At 45.0% G+C, this 23,345-nt stretch overlaps 1 protein-coding gene across 1 annotated transcript in view; it reads left to right on the forward strand.

Moving 5' to 3' along the window:
- Positions 1-23,345, forward strand: part of LOC138262018 (probable acyl-CoA dehydrogenase 6) — a 593,995-nt gene that overhangs the window by 481,694 nt on the left and 88,956 nt on the right. The window contains exons 7-8 of the mRNA XM_069211670.1: positions 17,705-17,866; positions 18,973-19,123. Of these exons, the coding sequence (XP_069067771.1) occupies positions 17,705-17,866; positions 18,973-19,123 (313 nt within the window). The remainder of the gene's footprint in view (positions 1-17,704; positions 17,867-18,972; positions 19,124-23,345) is intronic.

Genomic DNA, 23,345 nt, shown 5'->3' on the forward strand with positions numbered 1-23,345 from the left:
TAACTAACCATTCAATATTAACCAGACTGGTCTTAAAGACCGCAGAGATCTGCCACACATTGCTGGTCACTGGAAAATGTAATACAGGAGCACCCACCTGGTACTAAATAGTTACATACCCTGAGCACCAACATCCTCCTGTCATGACAAAAGATGTTTATAACACAGTGCACCTTAGCAAATCTCCTTAATGTCTCATAACAGCAGTCATATGAAGGAGGACTTGAATGCAGTCTTTCCACACATATCTCTGATTCGCTTTTCTTCCACATAGCTGTTATCTCTGTTAGATTCATAAAATCAAAGTGATTGACCTTCAGTCACAACCTGTGTAGGAAATGGGTTGGAGACCATAGAAGAAAAATACCAACACAATAAAGGGAACTGCAGAGCTAATTGGTGCTGCTAGCATACCATAAACTACAAAACAAATCTGTTCTCACACTTCCTCATCCATTGCACCATCAAGTGCTGCATCCCATAATATGGTAACTACCCCTTGGTGGTCATTGCACATGGTATCGAAATCTTCCTACATATGTTGAGTATTAAGACCGCTCTCCCCTCAATCAGACATGCTACTTACTTCGTGCAGAATGATACCCATGTGGCCAAGTACTTTAGCACCCACTTGGGGTTGTAAGCGCTTTATAAATGATACAGTACAATACAGTACTACCTGCCTTGCCAGACAAGACTACCATACTCGAGTCTCTATGAAACATTTTTTTACTGTGTACGCAAAGGGACTCTTGAACTGAATCTTTGTACTCCCAGCTTTCATGAGAACCTTCAGAATGATGCACTGATATTGCTAGCGTGCCCAATGCATTTGCACTAAGTACCACATCCCTATCGTTGTCTGGTGTTCATAACCATAAACAGTGAAAACCTGGTCGCAAATGCCAATTATTGCTTTGAATGGAACGTGTTATTTTTATGCTGCCTTAACCATAATGAAGTACATTCTCACCACTCCATACTCAGACCCAAGTTCACAAATAATGAACTCTACTTGGTGAGAATGTTCATCTCAATTTGCACAGGTCCGAAACATAATCTTTTATGTATTCCTTTATAGGTTTTTTCTACGCTCGACAACAATAAAATTTAGTTGATAAATCTTTTTTCCTTTGTCTTCTATTTCATTCTTGTGGTTAAGAGACTCAACAGTACTTTTCCAATGGATGCATCTTCCCACAGATTCCTCGCCTTATTCACACTCCTTCCAGGCTTCAGACTGTTCTAGGAAACTATTTTCCTAGAAATTACAACTATTTCTAACAGGTGGTGCCATGTGGCTTGATTCCTGGATGTGGCGACTCCAGAGTATATTAGGTGTCTGGCAGCAGTTTCTGTTTTTCCATGCCTCTTCATCTCCGAATCTATCTCTCAGTGTCTATCATCATCCACTGAACAATTCTGGAATAGTCTATAGTTGTTTCTTTTAATTGGAGCATGTTTCTTCCATGTTCTTTTCAGGCAATATCAGTTGTTTTTGATTGTAAATGGAACATTTAAAAAAATGTAGTTAAAGAAACCGATATCTAGGTCCATTCAGTTAAATTGTTCCATTGATACTTGACCCAATGATTAATCAAACCTATTCTTTCTATATATTCCTTCTTTCCCGTCTTCTTCTCCCTGCCTCTCTCTCACTCCCTATTTCTCACTCTTTTTAATTCTTCTTGTTACTACTAGATCACATCTCACTCATTCCCTCTCTGTAGCTTTCTCTCTGGCTTTCTCTTTTTCTCCAGTAAACTCCCTCTCTTGCATTTCTCTTGCTCATTGCTTCCCTTGTCTCTCTCACTCTCTGTTGTCTCTATCTGTGACTACGTTGTTCTATCTTTGCTTCTCTCTCCTCTTTTTCTTCCGCTCTGTCTTCCTCTGTTTGTCTTTCCCTTTCAATATATTTTCCTCCCCCTCACACAATGTTATTTCTTTCGTACGCCTCTTCTCCTCTCAATTCTTCACCATCTCTTTTTGTCACTCTCTCCTTCCCTCTCTGGCCGTATTTCTCCCAGCATGTTATCTCGTTCTGTCTCTTCTACTTTGACCAATTCTTCCTATTCTCTCTGTCTCGTTTCATTTCTATAAACCTCTCTGATTCTCCCGCTCTCACCATGCTTTTCTGTGGCTCTTTTCCCTCTTGTCTGCTTTCTGCTCTCTCCCACGCTCTTAGCCAGTCAGTAAATTGCATTCTCTCCTTGGTCTTTAGGACCTTTAAGTGATTGTCGGATGCATGTCGAAAGCTTTTTTGTGTCCACAAAGAGTCTGATTCACAAAGAGCCAAAGGGCCTTTTCTTGTATAGAAAACTAATTGCGATTTAGTAATATGTTACCGAATCACAATTTAGGTACGTGACCAAATACCAATTTAGTATTTAGTAAGGGTGTGTTTGGAGCGTCCCTTCCAAATACCAAATCATCCATATAATGAAGAAATCACATGCTGAGCCACTTGAGACCTTGGGACAGAGCCACCCACATAAAGATTACATTGACAAGTGACAGGTCGTCGCCCATGTTCATGCGCACAGAACCTAGTATGGACTTTGAGGCACTAGCTGCAACCTCATGACATAGGCGCCTGTCTCATAGTGCCAATCAAAACATTTGAGCCACGGGAACTCGATCAGGACTGACCATGTCCAGCCTACCTTTGGTGCGCAAAAGCACTAGTTTACTTAGCAAAATCTTGACCACATCATTGTTCCAGCTAAAGGAGATCAGTGTCTAACAATTCTTTAAAGAAGCACCTTGAATTATACAAAGGGCATAGCACGAAAGACAAATTAAAGCTTCAGGAGCAGAATTATCTTCGATAAGGATATCTTACTGATCAGTGACAATGGGAATTTATTCCAGACATCCATCGATTTTTGAGAGCTTCTGTGCAAACTCAGCATTTCTGTCATTTTCTGTCATAAAGGTCTCCAACATCAGAGCTCCCTTTCATGCAGTGATAACAATATGGTCAAGTGGACACCTTATTGGTCACTGCTGCTCATAGTCTTCAGTCACACTGAGGCAATACACTGGGTACTAATTTCTCACACTTAACCCAAAGAAGAGCATCTCAAATTACTCAACCATCTCACTTTCTCTGGAAATGCTATAGCCAGTTTTTATGTGAGTAAATCAGCACTTTATCAACATAATGCTATGACTTTTTTGGACCCCACAGAACATTATGTGATTGAAATATGGGCCTAGCAGTACATACAAGCGGGTCTGCCACCAGTGCATATGTCAGTCGATTAAGGGAGCAACCATGACCAGTGTCCAGCATATATTTATCACAGTGGAAATAATCATATTGGTCTCCACTAGGGCCACCAAGGAAGTAGAGTATAATTTTACCCATTTGAGACATAGCATTCCCAAACCAAACTGTCCATTCCCAGTTATGTATGTCTGCAACTGGTGCATCAAATGCCTTCTAAATTCCCAGACTGATAATGCTTGAGGGAGGGCTATCTTGAGCGGTGCATCTAACAAAATATTAACGCCTGAGATTGGCCAATGTATCCCCTCGCGGTATAAAAACGGATTGTTCATGGTTTACAAGTCTAGTACAGGGGGGTCAGGAGAGCTGTAAGCACCTTTGCTAAGATTTTAGCATTGACATTCAGTGAAAGGGTTTATCTTAACCAAAATCATCAGGACCCTTCACTGGCTTGGGCGGAAGCGCTATCATTACCTAGCGCATTACATCTGGTAAATTGTCAGACAATAGCACTTCTTCAAAAATCAGCAGTAGTTTGGGGGCATATTACATAGTGCAGTGTTCGTGGAATTATGTCAGGAGATCATCTGCACTGGGAAACTTCACCCTACCCATGGACGTAAGGGCCATCGCAACTTCTGCCTGTGTCGATGGAGTCTCTGTCTTTTGCCTGTCAGCATTTGTGGGTCCGAGATCCTCTGCAGATTATTTAAAATTAAACCGTTCATTCCTGTACCTTAATCTGTTTCTGGCAATTGGAGGTTTAAACTCCTACTCAGATTTAGATTAAATTGCATCATTTATCAATTTATATGCTGGTGCTGTGTGTCATACCATATCAGCACTCCACCACGCAGTGAAATACATCATCATACAATATAAACCAAGTTCACCTGGAAACCCTTACACATTGTAGATGTCCAACTTGTGTATGAAGGGAGTGGACTTTGACTTTTATGTTTCTGGGGATGGCAGGTGTTGCTTCTCATTTTTGGCAGTAATCCCGAGCCATGCCCCCTCCTAGACCTCTGTATCTTTTCCCTCATTTACATAACATAATTAAAATGTTTACAAGGTTGTCAGGTCTGTATTGCTGTACCTTGCTTCGAGGTAGCAGAATGGCTGCAAGCCTTTTTCTTAACAAGTAGAGCTATAACTGCGGCATGTGTTCAGTTTTAACATTGTCTGAAAGACCCATGTATACATGAGGTTTAGTTATTGAGTACTTTGCAGTTTCCTCATTTCAATATGGATTCATATATGTGCTGATTATGAACAGTCTGGGTTCTGTTCTTTAAGGCAGCAACAGCAGAAACCTAGCACCACCATAGTGTGGTGTTCTAGTGCCTTCCGCTGCACTTTGGTGTCCCACCCCTTTGACTTTACTGACCTTTAAAGTGAGGAGAGAATTTGGAGCCATGATGGAGTTTAGAGGTCATATGACGGATCCAAAATCATATCTCTTAAGATTACTGTAAAAAATCGTCTTTTGCACGGTGTACCCCACAGATATTTTGCATTGACTGTTTTTGACGGCTATAGAACTCTTTGCACTTTAAACTTGCAAAACAGTGTGTAGTGCCTAGCTCCCTTTTTCAACATGAGATAATTGGCATACTCCTAATTGGCATATTTGACTTGCCTATAATTCCCTAGTATATGGTACAAAGTGTACCCAGGTCCTGTAAGTTAAAGGTCACTATTGAACCGCTGCACCCATTGTGCCATCCAGTACAGTGACAGTCCAAACATGACTGTAGGCCTACCATTTGTATCCTGGCTGTTGCAAATTTCAAAATAACCAGTTTTGACTGGTCAAAACCTTCCTTTTGAAAATTTTGAAATTGCCCATAAGTAGGCCTTATTGCCCATAAGGCAGTGCACATGGTACATAAAAGTAGGACATGTAAAGGTTTTAATGTTAAACATGCCCTTACAGAAAAAAGCCCCAAAAGCTATTTTCACTGTATGGCTGTTCATTATGAAAATAGTGGATTACATTTAAGAAGCATAACTTCAGTTAGGCAACAGCTAGAAATATGACTTAAAGGCTCTTTTTAATAGTTTTCAGAATCCAAATTAATGGTAAAATCAAATTTTTAATAGTTGTTGAGGAAAAGGTACTTTTAGAAAATTAACCTTATAGCCACTAGATCCCCATTTGCATGCGCTCCAACTGTCACCTGGCAGCTGATGAAGTGTGAAAGCTGCTGCCAGAGCAGCGCAAAAGCATTGGATATGGGGAGCCGTTGTTGTTTCCTTGACAAACTAGACAGTGGGCAGTGCGCAGGAATGTGATTAACTTCAAAGAGGTCTACCCTTTACTGGCAAATGTTAGCTGACATCTGGGCAGGCCCTCCCTTTGTCACCCAGACATGAAGGCACCAGTCCCAGTAGAAAAGGCGATGCCCTCAGAACTGTCCACAGAGTAAGGGTTGCTCATTTCCATGGCCATAACTCTGGATTTAGCACATAAGCTCTGCGCAGAGAATGAGATGTTCTAACATCATGTTTATAGGAAGGGAGGGGCACTGTGGCATTGTTTGCATTAGAGCACAAAGGAAGTGCTGCAAAAGTGGGTAGGGTTACCTACACTATTGGTTATAGTGGGACCAGCAGTCATCCACACTGACAGACGTGCCAGGGATAATTGTGGCACCCACTTTGTCCTCCTCAGAACACTACTGGACCTGTGGAAGTTAAGTAGAGGTCTGTACGTGCTGGCTGACACCTGAGAAAAGCCCTAAAGATTTGGCCTGCTCTCCCTCTTGTGTGGAGATAAACAAGTGCTCTTTCAAGGGTCATAAGGCTGGCCTCCTGTTAAGGCTACACAAGTCTTTTCCTGCAACTACCCAGCAGGCCAGTTTCATCTGGACCTGCACTGGAACCTGCTGGTGGCTTCTGCTGGTGGAGTCCTGAACTCCAAGTGGTGGTCCTGAGGTTCTGTAAACCTAGGCTTTGTCAAAGTGTACTCCTCCTCACAATTCCTAAAACCTGGGAATTAGAAACCTTTTGACTCCAAAGACCTATGGAAGACCAGGACCGACTTTGCAAGCAGATTCAACGAAGGTGTGTTGCTGCTAGGCTGAAGATTCATGTTGCTGCCACTTGGAGCTAGTCAGCAGGAACAAATCCAATTCAGCTGTCCCTCTTCAGCTACATTGTGACTGAGTCCCAATGTAGAAATTGACACGAGGCAAAGGCGCCAAAAGTATCTAGCCAGCAAGGAACCTACATTGGGCTCAAAAGTACAATTTCTTCCACTCTGACCATTCCCGCCAAAAGTCAACTGCCTCACTGATACCTTGTTCGCCAGTTATCCGGCAACATGGACCACTCTTAGGTCACAGTCTGCTGCCGTGGCCTTGAAAGGTGTTTTGACTTAAATTTTCAGAGTCTTTAAGTCTGAAGTAAAACATCTGCCCTTGTTGAACCTGGTTTCTGTATCCAACCCGTGCTCCAACACGGTTGCCCTCAACTCATGCCTAGGTACCGGTCAAGCTTAACCAGAGGACTTCAGTTGACACGTAAAGCAGTGCTTTTTTTAAACCTTAAATTGTAAAAATTCATATATCCAGTTTTCCTTATTGGATTTTTGTTTGGACTAAATTTATTTAAATGTATTCTCTTTTATATAAATTGGTTGGGAGTTTTCTGTGTTGTGATTGTGATTTAACTGTCTGCTGTGTGCTATAGCTGCCGGGGGATTGAGCTCTGGTTAATTTAGTTAGATTTGAGTAATTCATCCTAATATGGATTGTGATTATTACTTAACCCCCAATCGCTTACAGGTAGCTAGGTAGTTGTTGATTAGCAGCCAGAGATGCAGTGCAAGATAGTAAATAATGATTCCTATTAAAAAGCTTACATTTCGTTGTTTACATTATGAGAATGACTTGTAAGGAAAAAACAGTAGGAATGGTTTACGTTACAAAGTTTAAACATAATTGGCTACAGTTGGGGAATATGTGCCTGACTATTCAGAATGAGCTGTAAGCTGATACCTGGACATCCCATCTAGGGGCAGATGGCAAATCAAGGTATACACAGCCTGATGAAGCTGGACGTTGATCAGTTGATTACCAATTGGCTGCTGCACATAATACAGTGCATCACGGTGGCTAGCATCTTCAAGTTAGTATAACAACTGAAAAGCATACATTAAATCTTGAAAACTATGTTTTAAAGTGTATAATCAAATAAAACGTGTGGGGGGCGTGGCTTGAAAGCCAACATGGTGGACGTCTATTAGTGGAGCTCCACTATGCTATCCATTTATCCTGCACAAAGCAGCTGCACTACAGGAAGTTTTGGCCCAACAACAGCATGGGGGGATGCTGAGACTTTGTACTGTTGTGCGCCTGCTCCTGTTTCTTCCACGGTGCCCACAGGTGGGCGAGATGTCCTACGGCAGCGCAGCCTAAGGAACAAAATGGCACGCTGAGGACCAGGTCGGACGAAAGCATGATGGTGACTGACCTGCGGCTAGGTGCCTGACCGGAGTGCAGCGGGACACGCCAGTGGTGGAGAGAAGTGGTGGCGCCGCGGAGGTCTGTTGAGGTGTAGTCAGCGCAGATTATCCCAAACAGGATAGGCGGCGCTCACTGGGGGTGAGTGCTGTGAAGCATCGGAGTGCACTGGGACTATGGTGGGCCCCCTGCTGTGGTGACCCGAGACCTAGGAGGCGGTTGCAGCTGCTGCCTGGCCTGCCACAACAGCGTCCAGGAGACGAAGCTGCGGTGTGGGCGTTGGATGGGCAGAACCTGGTTGGCATTGCTGAGTGCTGCTGGAGCTCCGTAGGCCCATTCCAGAAACAGCATGGTGTTGCCTGAGCGCGGGAATATGGCACCAGACACCACAATGCAACAACCGGTCAGCCCCTGCTGAGCGAGAACCATTAATAGAAACTGCGTGAGTTGGACCCCCATGAACCCTGCTAAACACATACTACTGAACCTGAGACACTAGGCATTGGGAGATGCTTTAGCTGTTTATTTTTGGGGGTATTGCACCCTTCATCCTCCAAACTCTCAACCGACCCTGCTGTTACTGGAACACCGACTTCAGAGTCAATCGCTACAGTGGACAGACACAGAGAACTCTCATTACCTCCCAGACAACTCGTGCTGTTGGTCATGGGCTGCCAGCATACTCGGGGACTGCCGCCTGTTCCTCACCACCAGGGGTCGCGTTGACAGTCACCATGAGTGGGGCGGAGTGGCCCAGCGCATTAGAGGACAAATTGGACGCTGAGCTGCTGGCTATTGACAATACACGGACCTCCTTAGAGTCCAAAATAGACACGATTTCCTCAGATTTGAGCCTACTACATGCAGATCATAGAAAGCTGGCGGAAAAGGAAACATTGGTGGAATGAGGTGCACAGGCATTACCCTTCAGAACACATAGCCCGGAAACTTCCCTGAAGGAATTAACAGACAGAGTAAGAATGTTGGAGCAGCGTGCGGAGGATGTGGAGAGTAGATCCTGCAGAGATAATGTTCGGCTGGTGGGCCTGCTGGATAACGTCAAGGGGTGCGATCCCATGCAGTATATTGAGGGCTGGCTTCGGGCTACGCTCTCCATGGGTGCACTTTCCTACTTTTTGCCCATTGAGCGAGCACACAGAGGGCCAGCCAGGAGACCCACGGTGGGTGCTAACCCGTGACGATGGTGTGGGTGAGGTTTCTTCACTACCTTGACAGAGACATAGTGTTAAGAGACACGCTCGATGACAGAGGTGCGGATGGATAGCGCCAAAGTGATGTTCTTTCCTGACTACACGACTGCTGTACAGAGGTAGCACAATAGTTTTGTGGCAATAAAACGGTGCCTTCATGAAATGGGATTCACTTACTCTCTCCTCTTCCCAGCTAAACTCCGTGTGGTGGCTACTGACAGTACACACTTTTTTTACTACCCCTGATCAGGCATGGCGCTGGATTGAGAACCCCGATAATTGTGCTGCTCAATTGCCGCAACCAAAATTACCAGACAACTGTAATGTACGAAGGCACCGCAGGGGGGCAACGCAGGATGAAGACAGGAGCAGAGGAGAGCCTTCTCACAGTCCCTGACAGAGAATACAGGAACGGCGCAGTGTATTGCAGTGGGCAGCCGCCCTTTCGAACACTGGGCGTTGATCTAGCCCGGACAGTCCGTGCTCCCACTCCTCAGATGGAGAAAGTTCTGCTGTCACTTGGCCTTGTATGCAGAGCTCGCATAATCCTCCGAACATCACCCCGCAGACATCAGACAGTATTCTTTAAACTCAACTGTTATACTATTTAGGACCTCTCTCCTGTACAATTACAACTGTTAATGTATAATGCTCCCTCTGTGATCGTGCACGCTAGACTACCTGCAAGGTGGCATACATTTGACTCCCCCCTATTACTGTATCTAGTAGGCCCTCAACTTGTCGTCCCTACTGTAAGGATACCTTTCTCTTGATTTAGTTGATATCACCTGGTTTGAGCGGCCACAGGTTTTAGTGTGCTGCCCTTTTGGTATTCGCTATGTTATTGTTACAGTATATTGATCGTTGTTACCTGCCCATTTCCCTATTCAACGCTAGGCAATACATGAAGTTACTTCCAATACATCGCTCTGCTTCCTCACACACACCATTGCCACGATCATCTGTGTGGCAAATATGCGCAGCATCTCCGTTTGTTAGTCCTATGCATGATGGCACACATTAATGTAGTGATATGGAATACATGTGGCATGCACACTCCTGTGTGCAGATACGCTGTATACTCCTACTTAAAGGATCACAATACCCATATATCCATGTTACAAGAGTCTCACTTAACAAGTTCAGAGGTAGACACGCTTAGAAGAAAATGGCGCGGCCGTTCGTGTACTCCCCGAATTATCCATCCTATGCACGGGGAGTGCTGATATAGGGCCGGCCGGGAGTCCCATTCCAACTGTTGAAGCAGGTCGCATATACTGATGGCCGATACGTGTTGCCCGACGTCGGCTGAGCGGTCGTCTAGTCCTCCTTGGTAACATATGTTCCCAATGTAGATCAGGCTGTTTTCCTAAACTCACTCAGTTGATTACTGGCACACTGGAGTGATGTCCCCTGGCTGATTGGAGGAGATTTTAACTGCATGTTGGATACATATCTAGATAGGTCCTTCCCACCATTAACACACACCACTGCAATATCCAATGCCTGCTGTCTTGTAACCTGGCTACATCACTGGCAACTAACGGACATTTGGCGTTATTATAATACCTATGCCAGAGTATACTCCTACTCGGCCCGCATGGTTTACATGTCCGACTCAACAGGTTACTCTACACAGGCACCCTGATTCCAACGGTCGTAAGGACTGATTACTTGGGCCCTACTCATTCTGATCACAATACCCAATACCTTCACCTAGAATGGGGTGGAACTGCTCGGCCTTTTGTCCCCACCTGGAGAATGCAGCCTGCAACGTAAGAGAACTCAGCGTTCCAAGACTCGACTGGCCAGCAGATTACTAGTTACTTTGAGCTTAACGCAGGCACAGCATCATCCCGTTCGGTGGAGAGGGATGCGTTCAAGGCTACACTGCGAGGCCCCTGTGTAGGGTTTGATATCGGTGTGCGCAAGCAATTGGATCCAGAGGTGTCCACGGTGGAACGGCAGCTATTGCAGCATGACTCAGAAGCAGTCCAGAACCCCATTGCCTTATCTCAATTGCAAGCTGTGCGTAAAACCCATTCAGAGCTCCTTGAGCGATTGTGATGCCTAAATTATGCGGCACACTGTCCATACGCATGCACGGGCGGATAGAGCTGGTGCTGTGCTTGCACAATTAATACGTCGGGAGACTTCCCCTCGTTCGGTGTTACCTGTTCGGACACTGGCCGGCTATTTTTTGTGCACACAGAACTCGATCCAAGTAGCATTTCACACTCATTATGAATCTCTATATAGCTCTGTCTCTCCTCCCTCTCTAAAAGACATTGATCTGTTCCTTGCAGGAATATCACTTCCCCTGGTCACAACCAAGCAGTGCTTGGAACTGGATGACCCCCCCCCACCCCCCCCCCTCTATTATCCAAGATACGGGAAGCCATCCAGTCTCTTGCAAATGGAAAGGCGCCTGGCCCAGATGGGCTACCGGCTGAGTTTTACAAGGCATACGCAGCCCAACTAGCACCTCAACTGCTTGCTTTATATGAGGAGTCCTTGGAACTGGCGTGCTTACCTCCTATGTTACGAAAGGCCATGTTAATCTCCCTCCTTAAGCTACATAAGAAACCTACTAATCTACACTCCTACAGACCATTGGCGCTGTTGAACACAGATTATAAATATTGGCCAAAGTGGTTGCAATGCTCTTGGCCCCCCTGGTGCCCTCACTGGTCCATGAGGATCAGAATGGCTTTGTACCAGGTCGCACAACGTCTCTTAATCCACGCAGCATACTACGGTATGCCCCCCAACGCTGGCCATGAGCAGGCTTCCTGGTGATTGACCTGGAAAAGGCGTTTGACTCGTTGTAATGGCCTTACCTTTTTGCAGTCCTACCAAAATATGGCTTTGGCCCTCATTTTATACACTTGGTAAAATTGTTGTATACATGCCCGTTGGCCCATAATAGAACAGGGCGCCTTATATTATCCCCCATTCGTGTTATGAGGGGCACGCTGCAAGGATGTCCTTTGTCTCCCCTCCTTTTTGCGCTGGCGGTGGAGCCGCAGGCGGTGGCACTCAGTAGGGCGGGACGCGACTGGGGGATACCGCTGGGGGATGGGAACCATACGGTCTCTCTATATGCGGATGGCCTTCTAGTATATATTAGAGATCTTGCAATTTTTCCTAGGGACATAATGCCCTTACTCAACACACATGCAAGGGTCTCCGGCATGCGAGTTAACTGGGCCAAGACCTGTATTTTCCCGTTATCGGCAACTATTTCTGATTCAAACCTCACATCTATACCCACTGATATGGCGTGGCAGTCTACCACGTTTAGGTACCTAGGCGTACAGGTATATCACACAGAGTTAGATCTGTTCGACGGGAACCTAACGTGTGCTATATCGGGCCTATGTTGCCAGATGGCGTTCTTGAAAACATTGCCGCTGATAGTCATGGGCAGGGTGGCCCTTGTTAAAATGATAGTGCTACCTCGACTATTATATTATTTTGTGAATATGTCCTTATACATTCCAGCTTAATTCTTTCGATCCATGGAGCGGGATATACGTAGTTTGATTTGGAATTCTTCCCGCTGCAGAGTGGCCCTCTCTAAACTTTATTGCCTGCTGAATCAGGGGGTTTGTTACTGCCGAGTCTAGAACATTACTGTTTAGCTGCGCAGCTACAGTGGGTGGCTTGTTGGCTTTCTTTGAGGCAATTGGAGGACATAGTCTCTGACCTTCTGGCATGGTCACAGAGTAAATTGCTACACCTATTTCATCCCTGTGCTAAATCCACATCACCTGCGCCCGTATTGTTGAACCTAGCATATCACGGTTTCCGAAGATGCTGTTTCCTCATGGGGGACATTGGGCCCTATGCACCAGCCATACCGATATTGGGGACACCATGTAGCACAGGTAGCATGTCAGCCTCAGAACTGGCAGTTTGGCACGCAGTGGAAATATATACCCTGGGGGACCTTTACACAGATGGCACTCTCAATACTCATGGTACACTAATGGAGACCACTGGATTACATTCAGGTACCTTTATGCTCTTCAATTCCCTCAAGCATACCCTACAACATGCATGGGGTGACATCCCGCTGGAGCCCTATGTGCTCTACACGATACAGTACCTACATGTATTTGGGGGAGGGAGACATTTAATATGCTGGATAGAAGACTCTCTGCATCTCCATACATTTGGCCCACTTGTGGCCCTCCGAGGGAGATGGGAGGGAGATATGGGGGAACCCCTCACAGATAGAGTGGGCAACCCTACTGGAAACCCCCATAAATGTCCCTCGCAATTTGCGTTTTCAACTCATTCAGTAATATATCACTCAAAGAGCCTACCTTACCCCTGACAAGATCAACAGATATTTTAACCGTCTAGACGCCACCTGTCAGCAATGTCGGTGCTTGGGAGCGGACTTTCTACACCTTATGTGGTCATGCCACACTTTGAGTCACTATTGGTCTTCAATACATATACGCCTCATGCACTGTGTAGACCGACCCTTATTATTGACATGGGAGGTATGCATTCTGTTTTTTTTCCTAGGGGTAAAAAGTTGAAGGCGACATCCCACTTTTTGGATCTGGGATTCTTAGTGGCCAAACGCCTTATAACCCGTAAATGGCAGTCCTCCCAACCCCCGACATATGAAGCATGGGCACATTCACTGTCTGTCTGGGCGAGAGCGGAGTGCACAGCTGTGCTGGGACTGCGCAAGTACCCCTCGTGGCACAGTGGGAGCTAATGTTAACAGACCTCTGCGTGCCGCTGACACCTGCGCCTGCTCCACTCTGATTCCCTTGTTGTAAGCGATAGAGATTCAAAGCAGCCTGTGCCCAATTCAACGTTGCATGACTATATACATGACAATAGCAGACCAACACGCCCTTCATATGTTGGGACACTGAGCCAGTTACGAGCTGCATAGAATAGATGTGTAGGGACAGTTTACTGTGCTCAGGTGAGCAGTATCACTGTTTTGCTAAATCTGCAGTGTAAGGACTTAGACTTGTGCCAGCGTCCTCCCCCCATAAATTTGCTGTTTTGAATTGACATTGATTGCCAACATGAATCTCTCATGTACTATTATTCTGCAATATGTCAAGTTGAAGTATAAATGCAATAAGGAAATATTAGAAGAAAAGAAAACAAATAAAACGTGTTGGCATTTCAGAGGACCATCTCAAAATACAAATGCCACCTCACCAGGAGTGTTGTGTAGAGTGAAAAAAGACAAATGCATGAATATAGTACTACAGAAACCTTTTAATCCACACATGATACTTGCTAGACCTCTCCCTCTGGGCTACTAAATAATCCAGAGCGATGGGGGGAGAGGGATATTCCTGAAGATGAGAATCTAACCTCAGTAGAAAATGAGGACTACAGGCACATTTATTTCAATCACTTTACAGCCTGATGCTCATCTAGACCAAATTCTTTCTTTAATCTTCCACAGGCTTGACAGAAACCAGGCACTAGCTGAGATAATTAATTTACCTCTGTTTCTGTTATTGGCTCAATTTTGCCCCAAATAGTGGTTAATCTAGGCAACTTTCTTTGTCTCACACATGGTGAGGCACATCTTTCACTGAAATATGACCTCTTCTGGTTAGACCACAGTTTAAAAAAAAACAAAACTGCTGCTTTTGTAGCGTTTGAGATACAAAGAGATCCGACCTTTCCTTGCTGAAACTCATATGGTGTCCCTGTCCTAAACTGAAGCAAATCATTCTAGATAGTGTTGCACACATCACCCTAAGCAGATACAAGAGTCAATCTGCTTTCTTTACAGTACAGCAAAAGCCTTTGACTTTGGAGCTCTTTCTGACTGAGAAAACCATGGCCTATATAGAAACTGCCAAACAGTGGTTCAGTGAAAAGCTGTCAAATAGAAGAGAACTGACCTGAACTTAGTGGCTCTAAGACTGAGATATGCGGGACCTGCTGTTGTGATAGACATGCAAGGTGAGGTGTCTGTAAATAGGCACTGGATACAGGTTGAGTATGTTTATTCCACAATACAGGCACTATCCACAGCTCTCTCCAACACCAACAGGGTCCCAGCACCAACTGTTCCCCCAACGTGCCACAAACCATCCATAAACATCCAACGTACCTTCTGCACCACACATTCCAACACTTAACCCAAGATACCACACATCTCCATCCCTTACAAATACACAAAATAACTTGATAAACAAATGTAAGACTATGCTCAATGTGTCCCAGTATGTGTACATACCACTCCTTAATTTTTTGTGGAAGCATCCGATTACGGCTCACATTACTCCTTTGTTCAGTTTTTCTTTTCTTCATTTCTTGTGTTTAATGCTTCTTCTTGCTTCAAATGTTCTTCCTTTTGTAGTATTGAACTTTTCCCCGATCTTCCTTCAACATTGTAATCACTATTAATATTCCAGATACGTCCATCTTCCTTTTTTTACTACATTACCAAATATCTTGATTAATTTCATGGGACAACTGTATATTGAAAACATCTCATGTGTAACAGGAGCTTTACCCTTAATGTCTTCCCACCTTTACGAACACCATTTTAGCAGCCTGGGTGCAGATCACAGCGAGACCCGCCTTTGGAATTCCCACCAAGCGTAAATTGGAGCGCCTGGCGCGATTTTCTTAATCATCCATTTTATCTTGAATGCAAGCATCTTCCTTTATAATCTTATCAATTTTGTAGTATTCACACATTCCCATAACACTCTTAATCTTCTTGTACTCGTCGCAGCAGGTTTTCCACAGAAAGGGAACATTTTGTCCTTTTATTCAAGAACTGGTTTGGTGTCAAAGTGACGAGTACAGTGCTGACACTTAAGCCTTACTACGGTGCGGGCAAAAGACACTTGCTGGGACTATGCAGCCAGATTCTGCACTCCAGCGGCGGCCGAGCTGCTGACTGAAGCGCTGGAGACTACTGTGGGGTTGTGTTTTCCAGAGGTTACTTGTGTGCCGGCAAGAATGCTGACAATTACTTGACCCTGAGACAGAGGAACGACAGAAGAGTTAATTGCTGCTGGCTTGTTAAACAAGTTCTGTACAGTAACAACACAGGTGTAACTGCAAAAATTACGGATACTTCCATCGGACATAGCAAGGTGATACTGAGGTACTGCGGACGTCTTGCAACTGATACACTGAACCTGCACACATGAAGAGGTAACCATTTGAACTCTGTAGGCGGTTAGATAGTTTACAGGAGAGGTCATCTCAGTCTTGCCCAGGCTCTTTGCTCACTCAATCATCTCAGGAGAGGACCTCAGCGACTTGCACAAGGTGTAATCTTTGCAGACGTCTGCTTCTAAGCCGTCACGTGGAACTGCAGAACTTTTTCGACTGCTTTGCTATCTATAGCATATGACATTGCCTATAGCCCATGTAACAACAACACCCACAATTTTCACAGCAGTTCATAGTCCAGTTGTTTGCTGAGCGGAACTTTGAAAAAACAAACGTCGCTGCACAGTGTGTGTGCAGACTTCATATCGAATAACTGCGTTTTGCTGGCACATGCTGCACTCAGTTGTGCTCCAGATAGTGGGATGATGATACACATAGCGTGCGGTTGCTGTGTTTTAGGTGTATATCCTGGAAAGAATTGATGTGTGATTAGTTAAATCACATGGTGCATGTTGCCATGCCTCTGAAACCTGCCTCCTTCGGTTGAAGACACGGCTCTAAACAAAGTAGCTTCCTTCCATAGCCGTAGATCACAAAAGATGATGGAGGGCCTAACCTTTTATCCTCCTTTGCCAGTCATATGGAATGGTTTGCAAGACTCTGGAGTGATTTTTTAATATTTGCCCCCAGACTTCCAAATATTCTGTTTCTTTGGTTTTACCTAGGTTATATATATACCAAAGATACACAAATCATTCTTCTGGAACCTGCTTCCCCCTCTCCAACTCTGACGTCATGAAAGACCTGCCTTGATTAAGGTTTCCAGTTGACTCCATGTCACCATGGACCCATTGCTGATAGTCAGGATTTTCTTTTGTAGCTGTGTTAGTACACTTGGATCAATTGTAGTGAACCGGAAATACAACCCCGCACAAAATACATTATTTTGATAAAAGTAATTTTGGCTTGATGAATCCTTGACGACATGGAGTCATCTATTAACATTAACCTCCATGTGTGTGTTTGGCGATTGGATTTGAACAAGTTAAAGACTAACCCCATCTCTCCTGTGCAAAAGAAATGCTTCAGTGGAATTACTAGACTTTGAGGTTACTAAAGTATTTTCAACCATATTTTTGTTGTTTTCCTTTTCAAAGATCGTCAGTCCACTGCAAAGCCTGCCTTAGAAGGCGCACAAAATATCTGATTTCCAAATTCAGAATCCTCCTAAAGAAAGTCTTGCAGAAGCCAGTATCCTCTGCATCTAAAAGTACATAAACGTTTCTAAATGAGGGAGAACGTTCTCTTTTCTCTTAGAAATTAATTGCAACTCTGTCCCAGAAAGTACATCACAAATGAGGGAAGGCATAAGACCAGCCACTTCCCACAACAGATCACATAAGTTCTATCACTCTGACCACCGCACCTCCACCCTGCCGCTCTATGTCCTTCCTGTTTGTTCCTGATTCTATTTTCATGTATTCTGTGTGTTTTCACTCTGAGTTTTGGACATGTTTTATATTTGCTGATAAAACTATTATGATGAGCAAACATTTTAAGCTATGGCTTTACCGTCGTTTCTTTGAACATGAAAGATTAATGTTTGATTTCACAACGTGGTGTGCCTTCTCATTAGTGCTTTGGCTTTTTTTTTTTTTTAGTTCTGAAGTCGTTTGAAAATGTGATTGAGGAAACAATTGAATATACTCGGCAGAGAAAAATCTACAACCAGCCAGTGCTGCACAATCAAGTAGTGCATTTTCGCTTAGCAGAATTGCTGACAGAGGTGGAACTTCTGCGCTCTCTGCTCTATCGTGCTGTTGGTAAGTACCCAGACTGTTGGCGAACTCCAGCCATTATAACTCTGTCTTGAACTTGCTGGGTGGATGTTGGAGCTCTCCAGCCAATCGGAATGACTAGGAAGTGGGTACCAGCTGGGAATACCTGTTTCTTTGCACTCTAGCCTAGCCTGTGGAGAGCCCTTCTGACATCCCCTCTCCCTTCTCTGTTGTTTTCACTAACTGATTGACAGTGCTGAAGGGGCCTCCCTCACCTGGTCCCTGCGACGGATGTCAGAACTGAGACCTGAGTAAAGCAGAGGAATGCAGAAGGTGGACACAGTACTGCTTTGTGCTTCTGTGGCCTCAGGCAGAAGCAGCAGAGTCCAGTCCCTCCTTCCTCCTCTGATGTATGCTGTCACTGAAGTATAGCCGACACATAGGGCCATCTTTCAGTGACCTTAGTCCCCGTGGAGAGGCTGGGGAATGTATCGGGGGCTTCCGGGTACTCTAAACCACTAGGGATAAACATAGCTCCTCCTTACCTCTTTCTGTCATAACTCCAGCAGCCACATAATGATAGAGTAGGAGGTGTGCATCCAGATCTCCGTATTTCTTGCTCAGGAAGTCATTCTGTAATTGGGGTACAACAGGAGGAAGTTTGAAGCCAGTTATACGCTCGTCAGAGGGACGAGAAGGTGTCACGAGTTTGTTCAGGCAAAATTAGTTCCCAGTAGAGCGGACTCTCCTGTGCCCGAAATTGCCGTTCACTGTCATTAGTAGCCATCGCCTTTGGCTCGGTACCCGCAAGTACCTAAATGTCACAACAATGTACTCCATTAGCCACTGTTACTGTAATAGGTGCACTTAATTGTCATATTTCCCATGCAAGTCGATGTACCTCCTCCTACGCCCATCCGTCTTTAACGTTTTGTGATGGGTTATTGATTGGGTGTCTGCAAACCTTATCAACTGTCTTTGTGAATTCTGAAGTATCCTGATATAGTAGTATGTCCAGTGTTAAAACAGGCATGGAAAGAGCCAGGCTTTGTGGAGGTAAATACATCTTATTACAAATGATGTACCCTGGTACCTGGCTTTTTCAATGTTATAATTATTGAATTAACCAAAATCTGTGTTTTATTTTTTAGATTTGTATGTTAAAGGCAACGATGTGACAAAGCTTGCTTCCATGGCGAAGTTAAAAGCTGGTCGACTAGCACGCGAGATAACAGACAGTTGTCTCCAGTTCTGGGGAGGAATGGGCTTTACTAATGAAGTGCTAGTCAGTCGGCTTTACAGGTGAGCTTATTACAACATTATATTCATCATGGTATTTTGAGTTCCTGTAGATGGGATGTCTGTGGAATAATTCTTGGCTGGCATTTTGCATGTCTAAATACATCTTAAATCTGACTAGTTTATTGGCTAGCTTGTATTTATAATGGTCACTTCTCAACATATATTCCTCACCTTTCGGGTATTCCCAGGCACCAGACTGGATCTGGGGATTTTTCTTCATAAGTGCTCCCTTAGTTCTGGTATGTGGCACCATATGGCTTCACACTGTTCCAGGAAGAAGATGGACCAGAGCTTCATACAAGCACTGCCACCCCTGCATGCTGAAATCAGTACCTTTTTGTGTCCCCTTCAATGTGGATCCGCAACACCAGCCTCAATTTTGTCAGTTTCTTTGGCAACACCAAACTTTGTTTCAAGAAAGTATGCCACAGATGATGTCTCCCTGCAAACAAAAGGATTTAAGCCATGATGCAACTGCAGAAACTGATGTCAATCATGAATCTGTGCGGTGTGCCTATGGTGCTTGGACTCTGGCCATGACTTGTGCATCCTCTTGCACCTGAAGGCAGTTGGGTACCAGGAGGCAAAGCTTTACATTATGCAACATAAGATAGAGTGGCACTGGAAACCAAGGCCCGCTTCAAGTTGCAGGGCGGTTTCAATAGTGGTCTTGACATTAGTCCTGGCTGATTTCCTATTCCCGCTCAAAGTTTTCCAATAAGTCAAAGTCAGAAACGTGGCATAAATGCAAGAAAGTCAAAAGGGACCTGTCCCGATCCCACCACCCAAAGCCTGGCAAGAGGTTGCAAGGGTGTCACTTAAAGGGCCTGATGTCTTCTGACTCTGAGCCGATCCCACATTTACTCCCTACGTGCCCCTGTGCTGTTGTCAATCATGTGGAAATCGTGGTCTTCTTAGAGGCCATGCTACAAATTTTATATAGGCAACAGACTTCCTTTGGTGCACCTTTGGCCCCATGGAACCACAGCGGTCCCCGTTTGAACCTTCACATACAGACCTTCCCCTGATGTTTACTGCCCCTTCGGAATCTGGTCCTGGGCTTATTAAAACCTGTCCAGGATTTTGTTGCTGCCCCAGGCTTCACACCTGTTCCTTCAAAGCCAGCGCTGGATCCACTTGCGACACCAGTTTCTGACCCTGATCTGATGTGTGACCGTGCCAGACCTATACCGACCTTCAGCCTTGTCCTCTGCCTAGACTCCAGTACCATCAAGTGATAGAGGCCCTCTTTGGCTCCTTCTTTGATGTTGTCAAGAGCACACTCTGTGTCCCCACATTATAGGATAACAATGAGTTAGATGACCCTGTCACCCCATCCCCAAAACTCTGATGATAGGAAAACTTGCAAGATGCCAGTGAGTAGATATCTCACCAGAGACTGAGCTGACCTCACCACCTATTCCATCAAAAGATAAAGTGCCTCTTTTGCTGTGATATTGCGAAGAACAGCAATCGTGCTAGATTTGCAAATGCCTACTTTGTAACCCAAAGGCAGTTTGAAATTCTTCAACCATGTGCAACTTCAACTGAGCCACAAACATCTAACAAAGCCCTCACGGAACTCTCATGGCTACTTGGTTTAAGTGATTTTCAGTTTCTCTGGTCAGACCTCCTGTGGTTGGACAGCACAGACCAGCTCCCGATAATCCTGATTTTTTTGATGAAGCATCCAACACCTAAAAGCCTTGCGGTGCTGTTGTCTGCTTGTAAAGTCATTCCAAATACTCTTCCTTTGCGCACTCCAGAAAGGGAGTTGGGATCTACCATATCTTTGGGCAAACAAACATATTTTCCACATCTAGCCTGGCTTACGCTGTAGGATCCCTATGTGTGTCTGGACAGGTACACTCATGCCTTATCGGACATGGCAGTTCGGGGTGGGCTGTTCCCATGGGTAACAGGGTCAGGACTGATTTGCATATGGCTGGGTCCAAACTGGGGTGGCATGGTGAGCAAAGGAATTGATAGATTAAACCCGGATCTGTGACAGTGTATGAATGTTTGATTAGTTCTGCATTCCATCCATAATTTGTGTTTGTTTTCTTCTGTCACCCTAAGTGCGCCAGGTATGCCCAGATATGGGTCCTGGGCTCACGATGCCACTGGATTCAAGCTAGCCTGGCTGATGAAGAGTGATACCCTGAAACCGGTCCCAGGACGCCTGTTTCCGGTCGAGGGAGGACCTGGCCTGGCAGTTCAGGCTGGAATGTTTCCATGGGGAACAGGGTCAAGACTGATTTGTATATGGCTGGGTCCAAACTGGGGTGGAATGGTGAGCAAAAGAATTGATGGATTAAACCCAGATCTGTGACTGGGGGTGAATGTTTGATTAGTTCAGCATTCCATCCTTTATTTGTTTTTTTTTTTGTTATTGGACATGGCCAGCTAGATTTTGCCAGCCGTTCTACAGAGTGCAAGACAAACTATTTCCTCCCTGGCTGAAGACCCATCATGTCAGACCATTGGATCTAAGAAATTGTTCAAAAGAGTTAGGGCCTGCGTTTCTTTTTGTCCCTAGCTCCTATTCTTCTAACCCAAAGCACTTTTCAGCAGACCACGCTCCTATCTAGATAAGATCTCCTGCCAGCCAGTGGTGCTGTAAAGTGGGAGCAAGACTTGAAAAGGGGTAAGGGGTGCTATTCGTGCTACTTCCTCATCCTGATGAAGGACAAATCCCTCAGGCCAATGCTGAACTTCCGGGTATTGAGTACATTTTTGAAGGACATATTCACTATGTTCATTCTGGCCCTGATACTCTGTTGTGGATCTCAGGGACTGAATGGTGTCACTGAGAACATATTTTTTTATTCCCTGCCTTCAGTTAGGTGTTACCTTTTGTTAACAGTAGTGTAAGAAAATTTTCAGTTTGTCGTCTTCAGAAATTATGGCAATGGTCGAGAATGCATATATTTCTGTAACTTGATAATTTGTTGCTGAAGGCTCTCTGCAGTCAGTCATAGACAACCCCCGGACAACTGTAGGCTCTAAATCACCTTGGGGTTTTCCATTGATGAGCATAATTCCCACCTGAGCCCTGCACAGAGGATTCTCATCGTAGGGTCTATCATGGACACAGTAGCATCTAATGCCTTTTCTACACTGGAGGAAATTCAGTACATTCAAGATATCATTCCCATGTTTTGGCCTCATTTCTGGGCCCTGGCGTGAGGATGGTACTGAGACTTCATAGGCTCCTGGCATCGTGCATCCTCCTTATCTCAAACGCCATATGACATATGTTGCCCAACAATGGATCCTAAGGAGCCATCACCATGGTTGCCTCTCCTACATTGTCCAGATTTCACCAGAGAAGAACCTCATGTGGTGTCAGACAAGCATAAACTTAACATGTAAATGCCACTCTTCCTCCCCCCATTAATCCCCGAGTCAACACATTTGTAACAGACATGTCGAGCAGTCCTCTGGGGGTGTGGCAAGCAGAGGTGCTGGTCTCTAGCAGAGAGCCAGCCTCACATCGATATTTTGGATCTTCAGGTGATCCATTTCGTACTGACTATCAAGGGAAAGGCTGGTACACATTCTAACAGAGAACACAACCACTAAGAGGTACTGTTACAAGTAGGACAGGGTGAGATCCTGAAACCTGTGCAAGGAGGCTGTACATCTCTGGACCAGCTGGACATGCAGAATATCTTTTTGGTAGCCAACCATGTAGCAGAGTCCCTCAGCACCAAAGTAGACGAGGTGAGCAAATGTCAGCTAGTGGGCTCCAAGCGGCATCTCCATTCTGAGGTGACATATGGCATCTTCAGTCAGTGGACTGTACCCTGGGTAGATCTGTATGCCACAACTAAGCACATGGCGAGTGTCAAAACGTCTGCACACTGGAGGCTTCTCCAAAAAGGTAATTGGGAAACATATTCCACCTCTGGTGGGGCACGTTTCTCCTGTACACGTTCCCACCAATGCCTGTCCTTGAGTTCTGAGGAAAGGCAGGGCAGATAAGGCCCAAGTCATCTTAATAGCCTTGGACTTGGGCAGGATAGTATGGTATCCTGACCTCAAGAGCATGACCATTTACACTTTGATCTGGCTACCTCTTCAGGAGGATCTGTCTTACCAACTGGGCAGAGTCCTCTACCTGAATTTCCACAACCTGCACCTCAGTGCATGGAGATTCAGCAGTGGCCACTAATTATTTTGCCTTATCACACCTTAAGTGGTAGATGTCTTTCTTGTA

This window comes from Pleurodeles waltl, chromosome 10, assembly GCF_031143425.1.
Source record: "Pleurodeles waltl isolate 20211129_DDA chromosome 10, aPleWal1.hap1.20221129, whole genome shotgun sequence".
Classification (NCBI taxonomy): Eukaryota; Metazoa; Chordata; class Amphibia; order Caudata; family Salamandridae; genus Pleurodeles; species Pleurodeles waltl.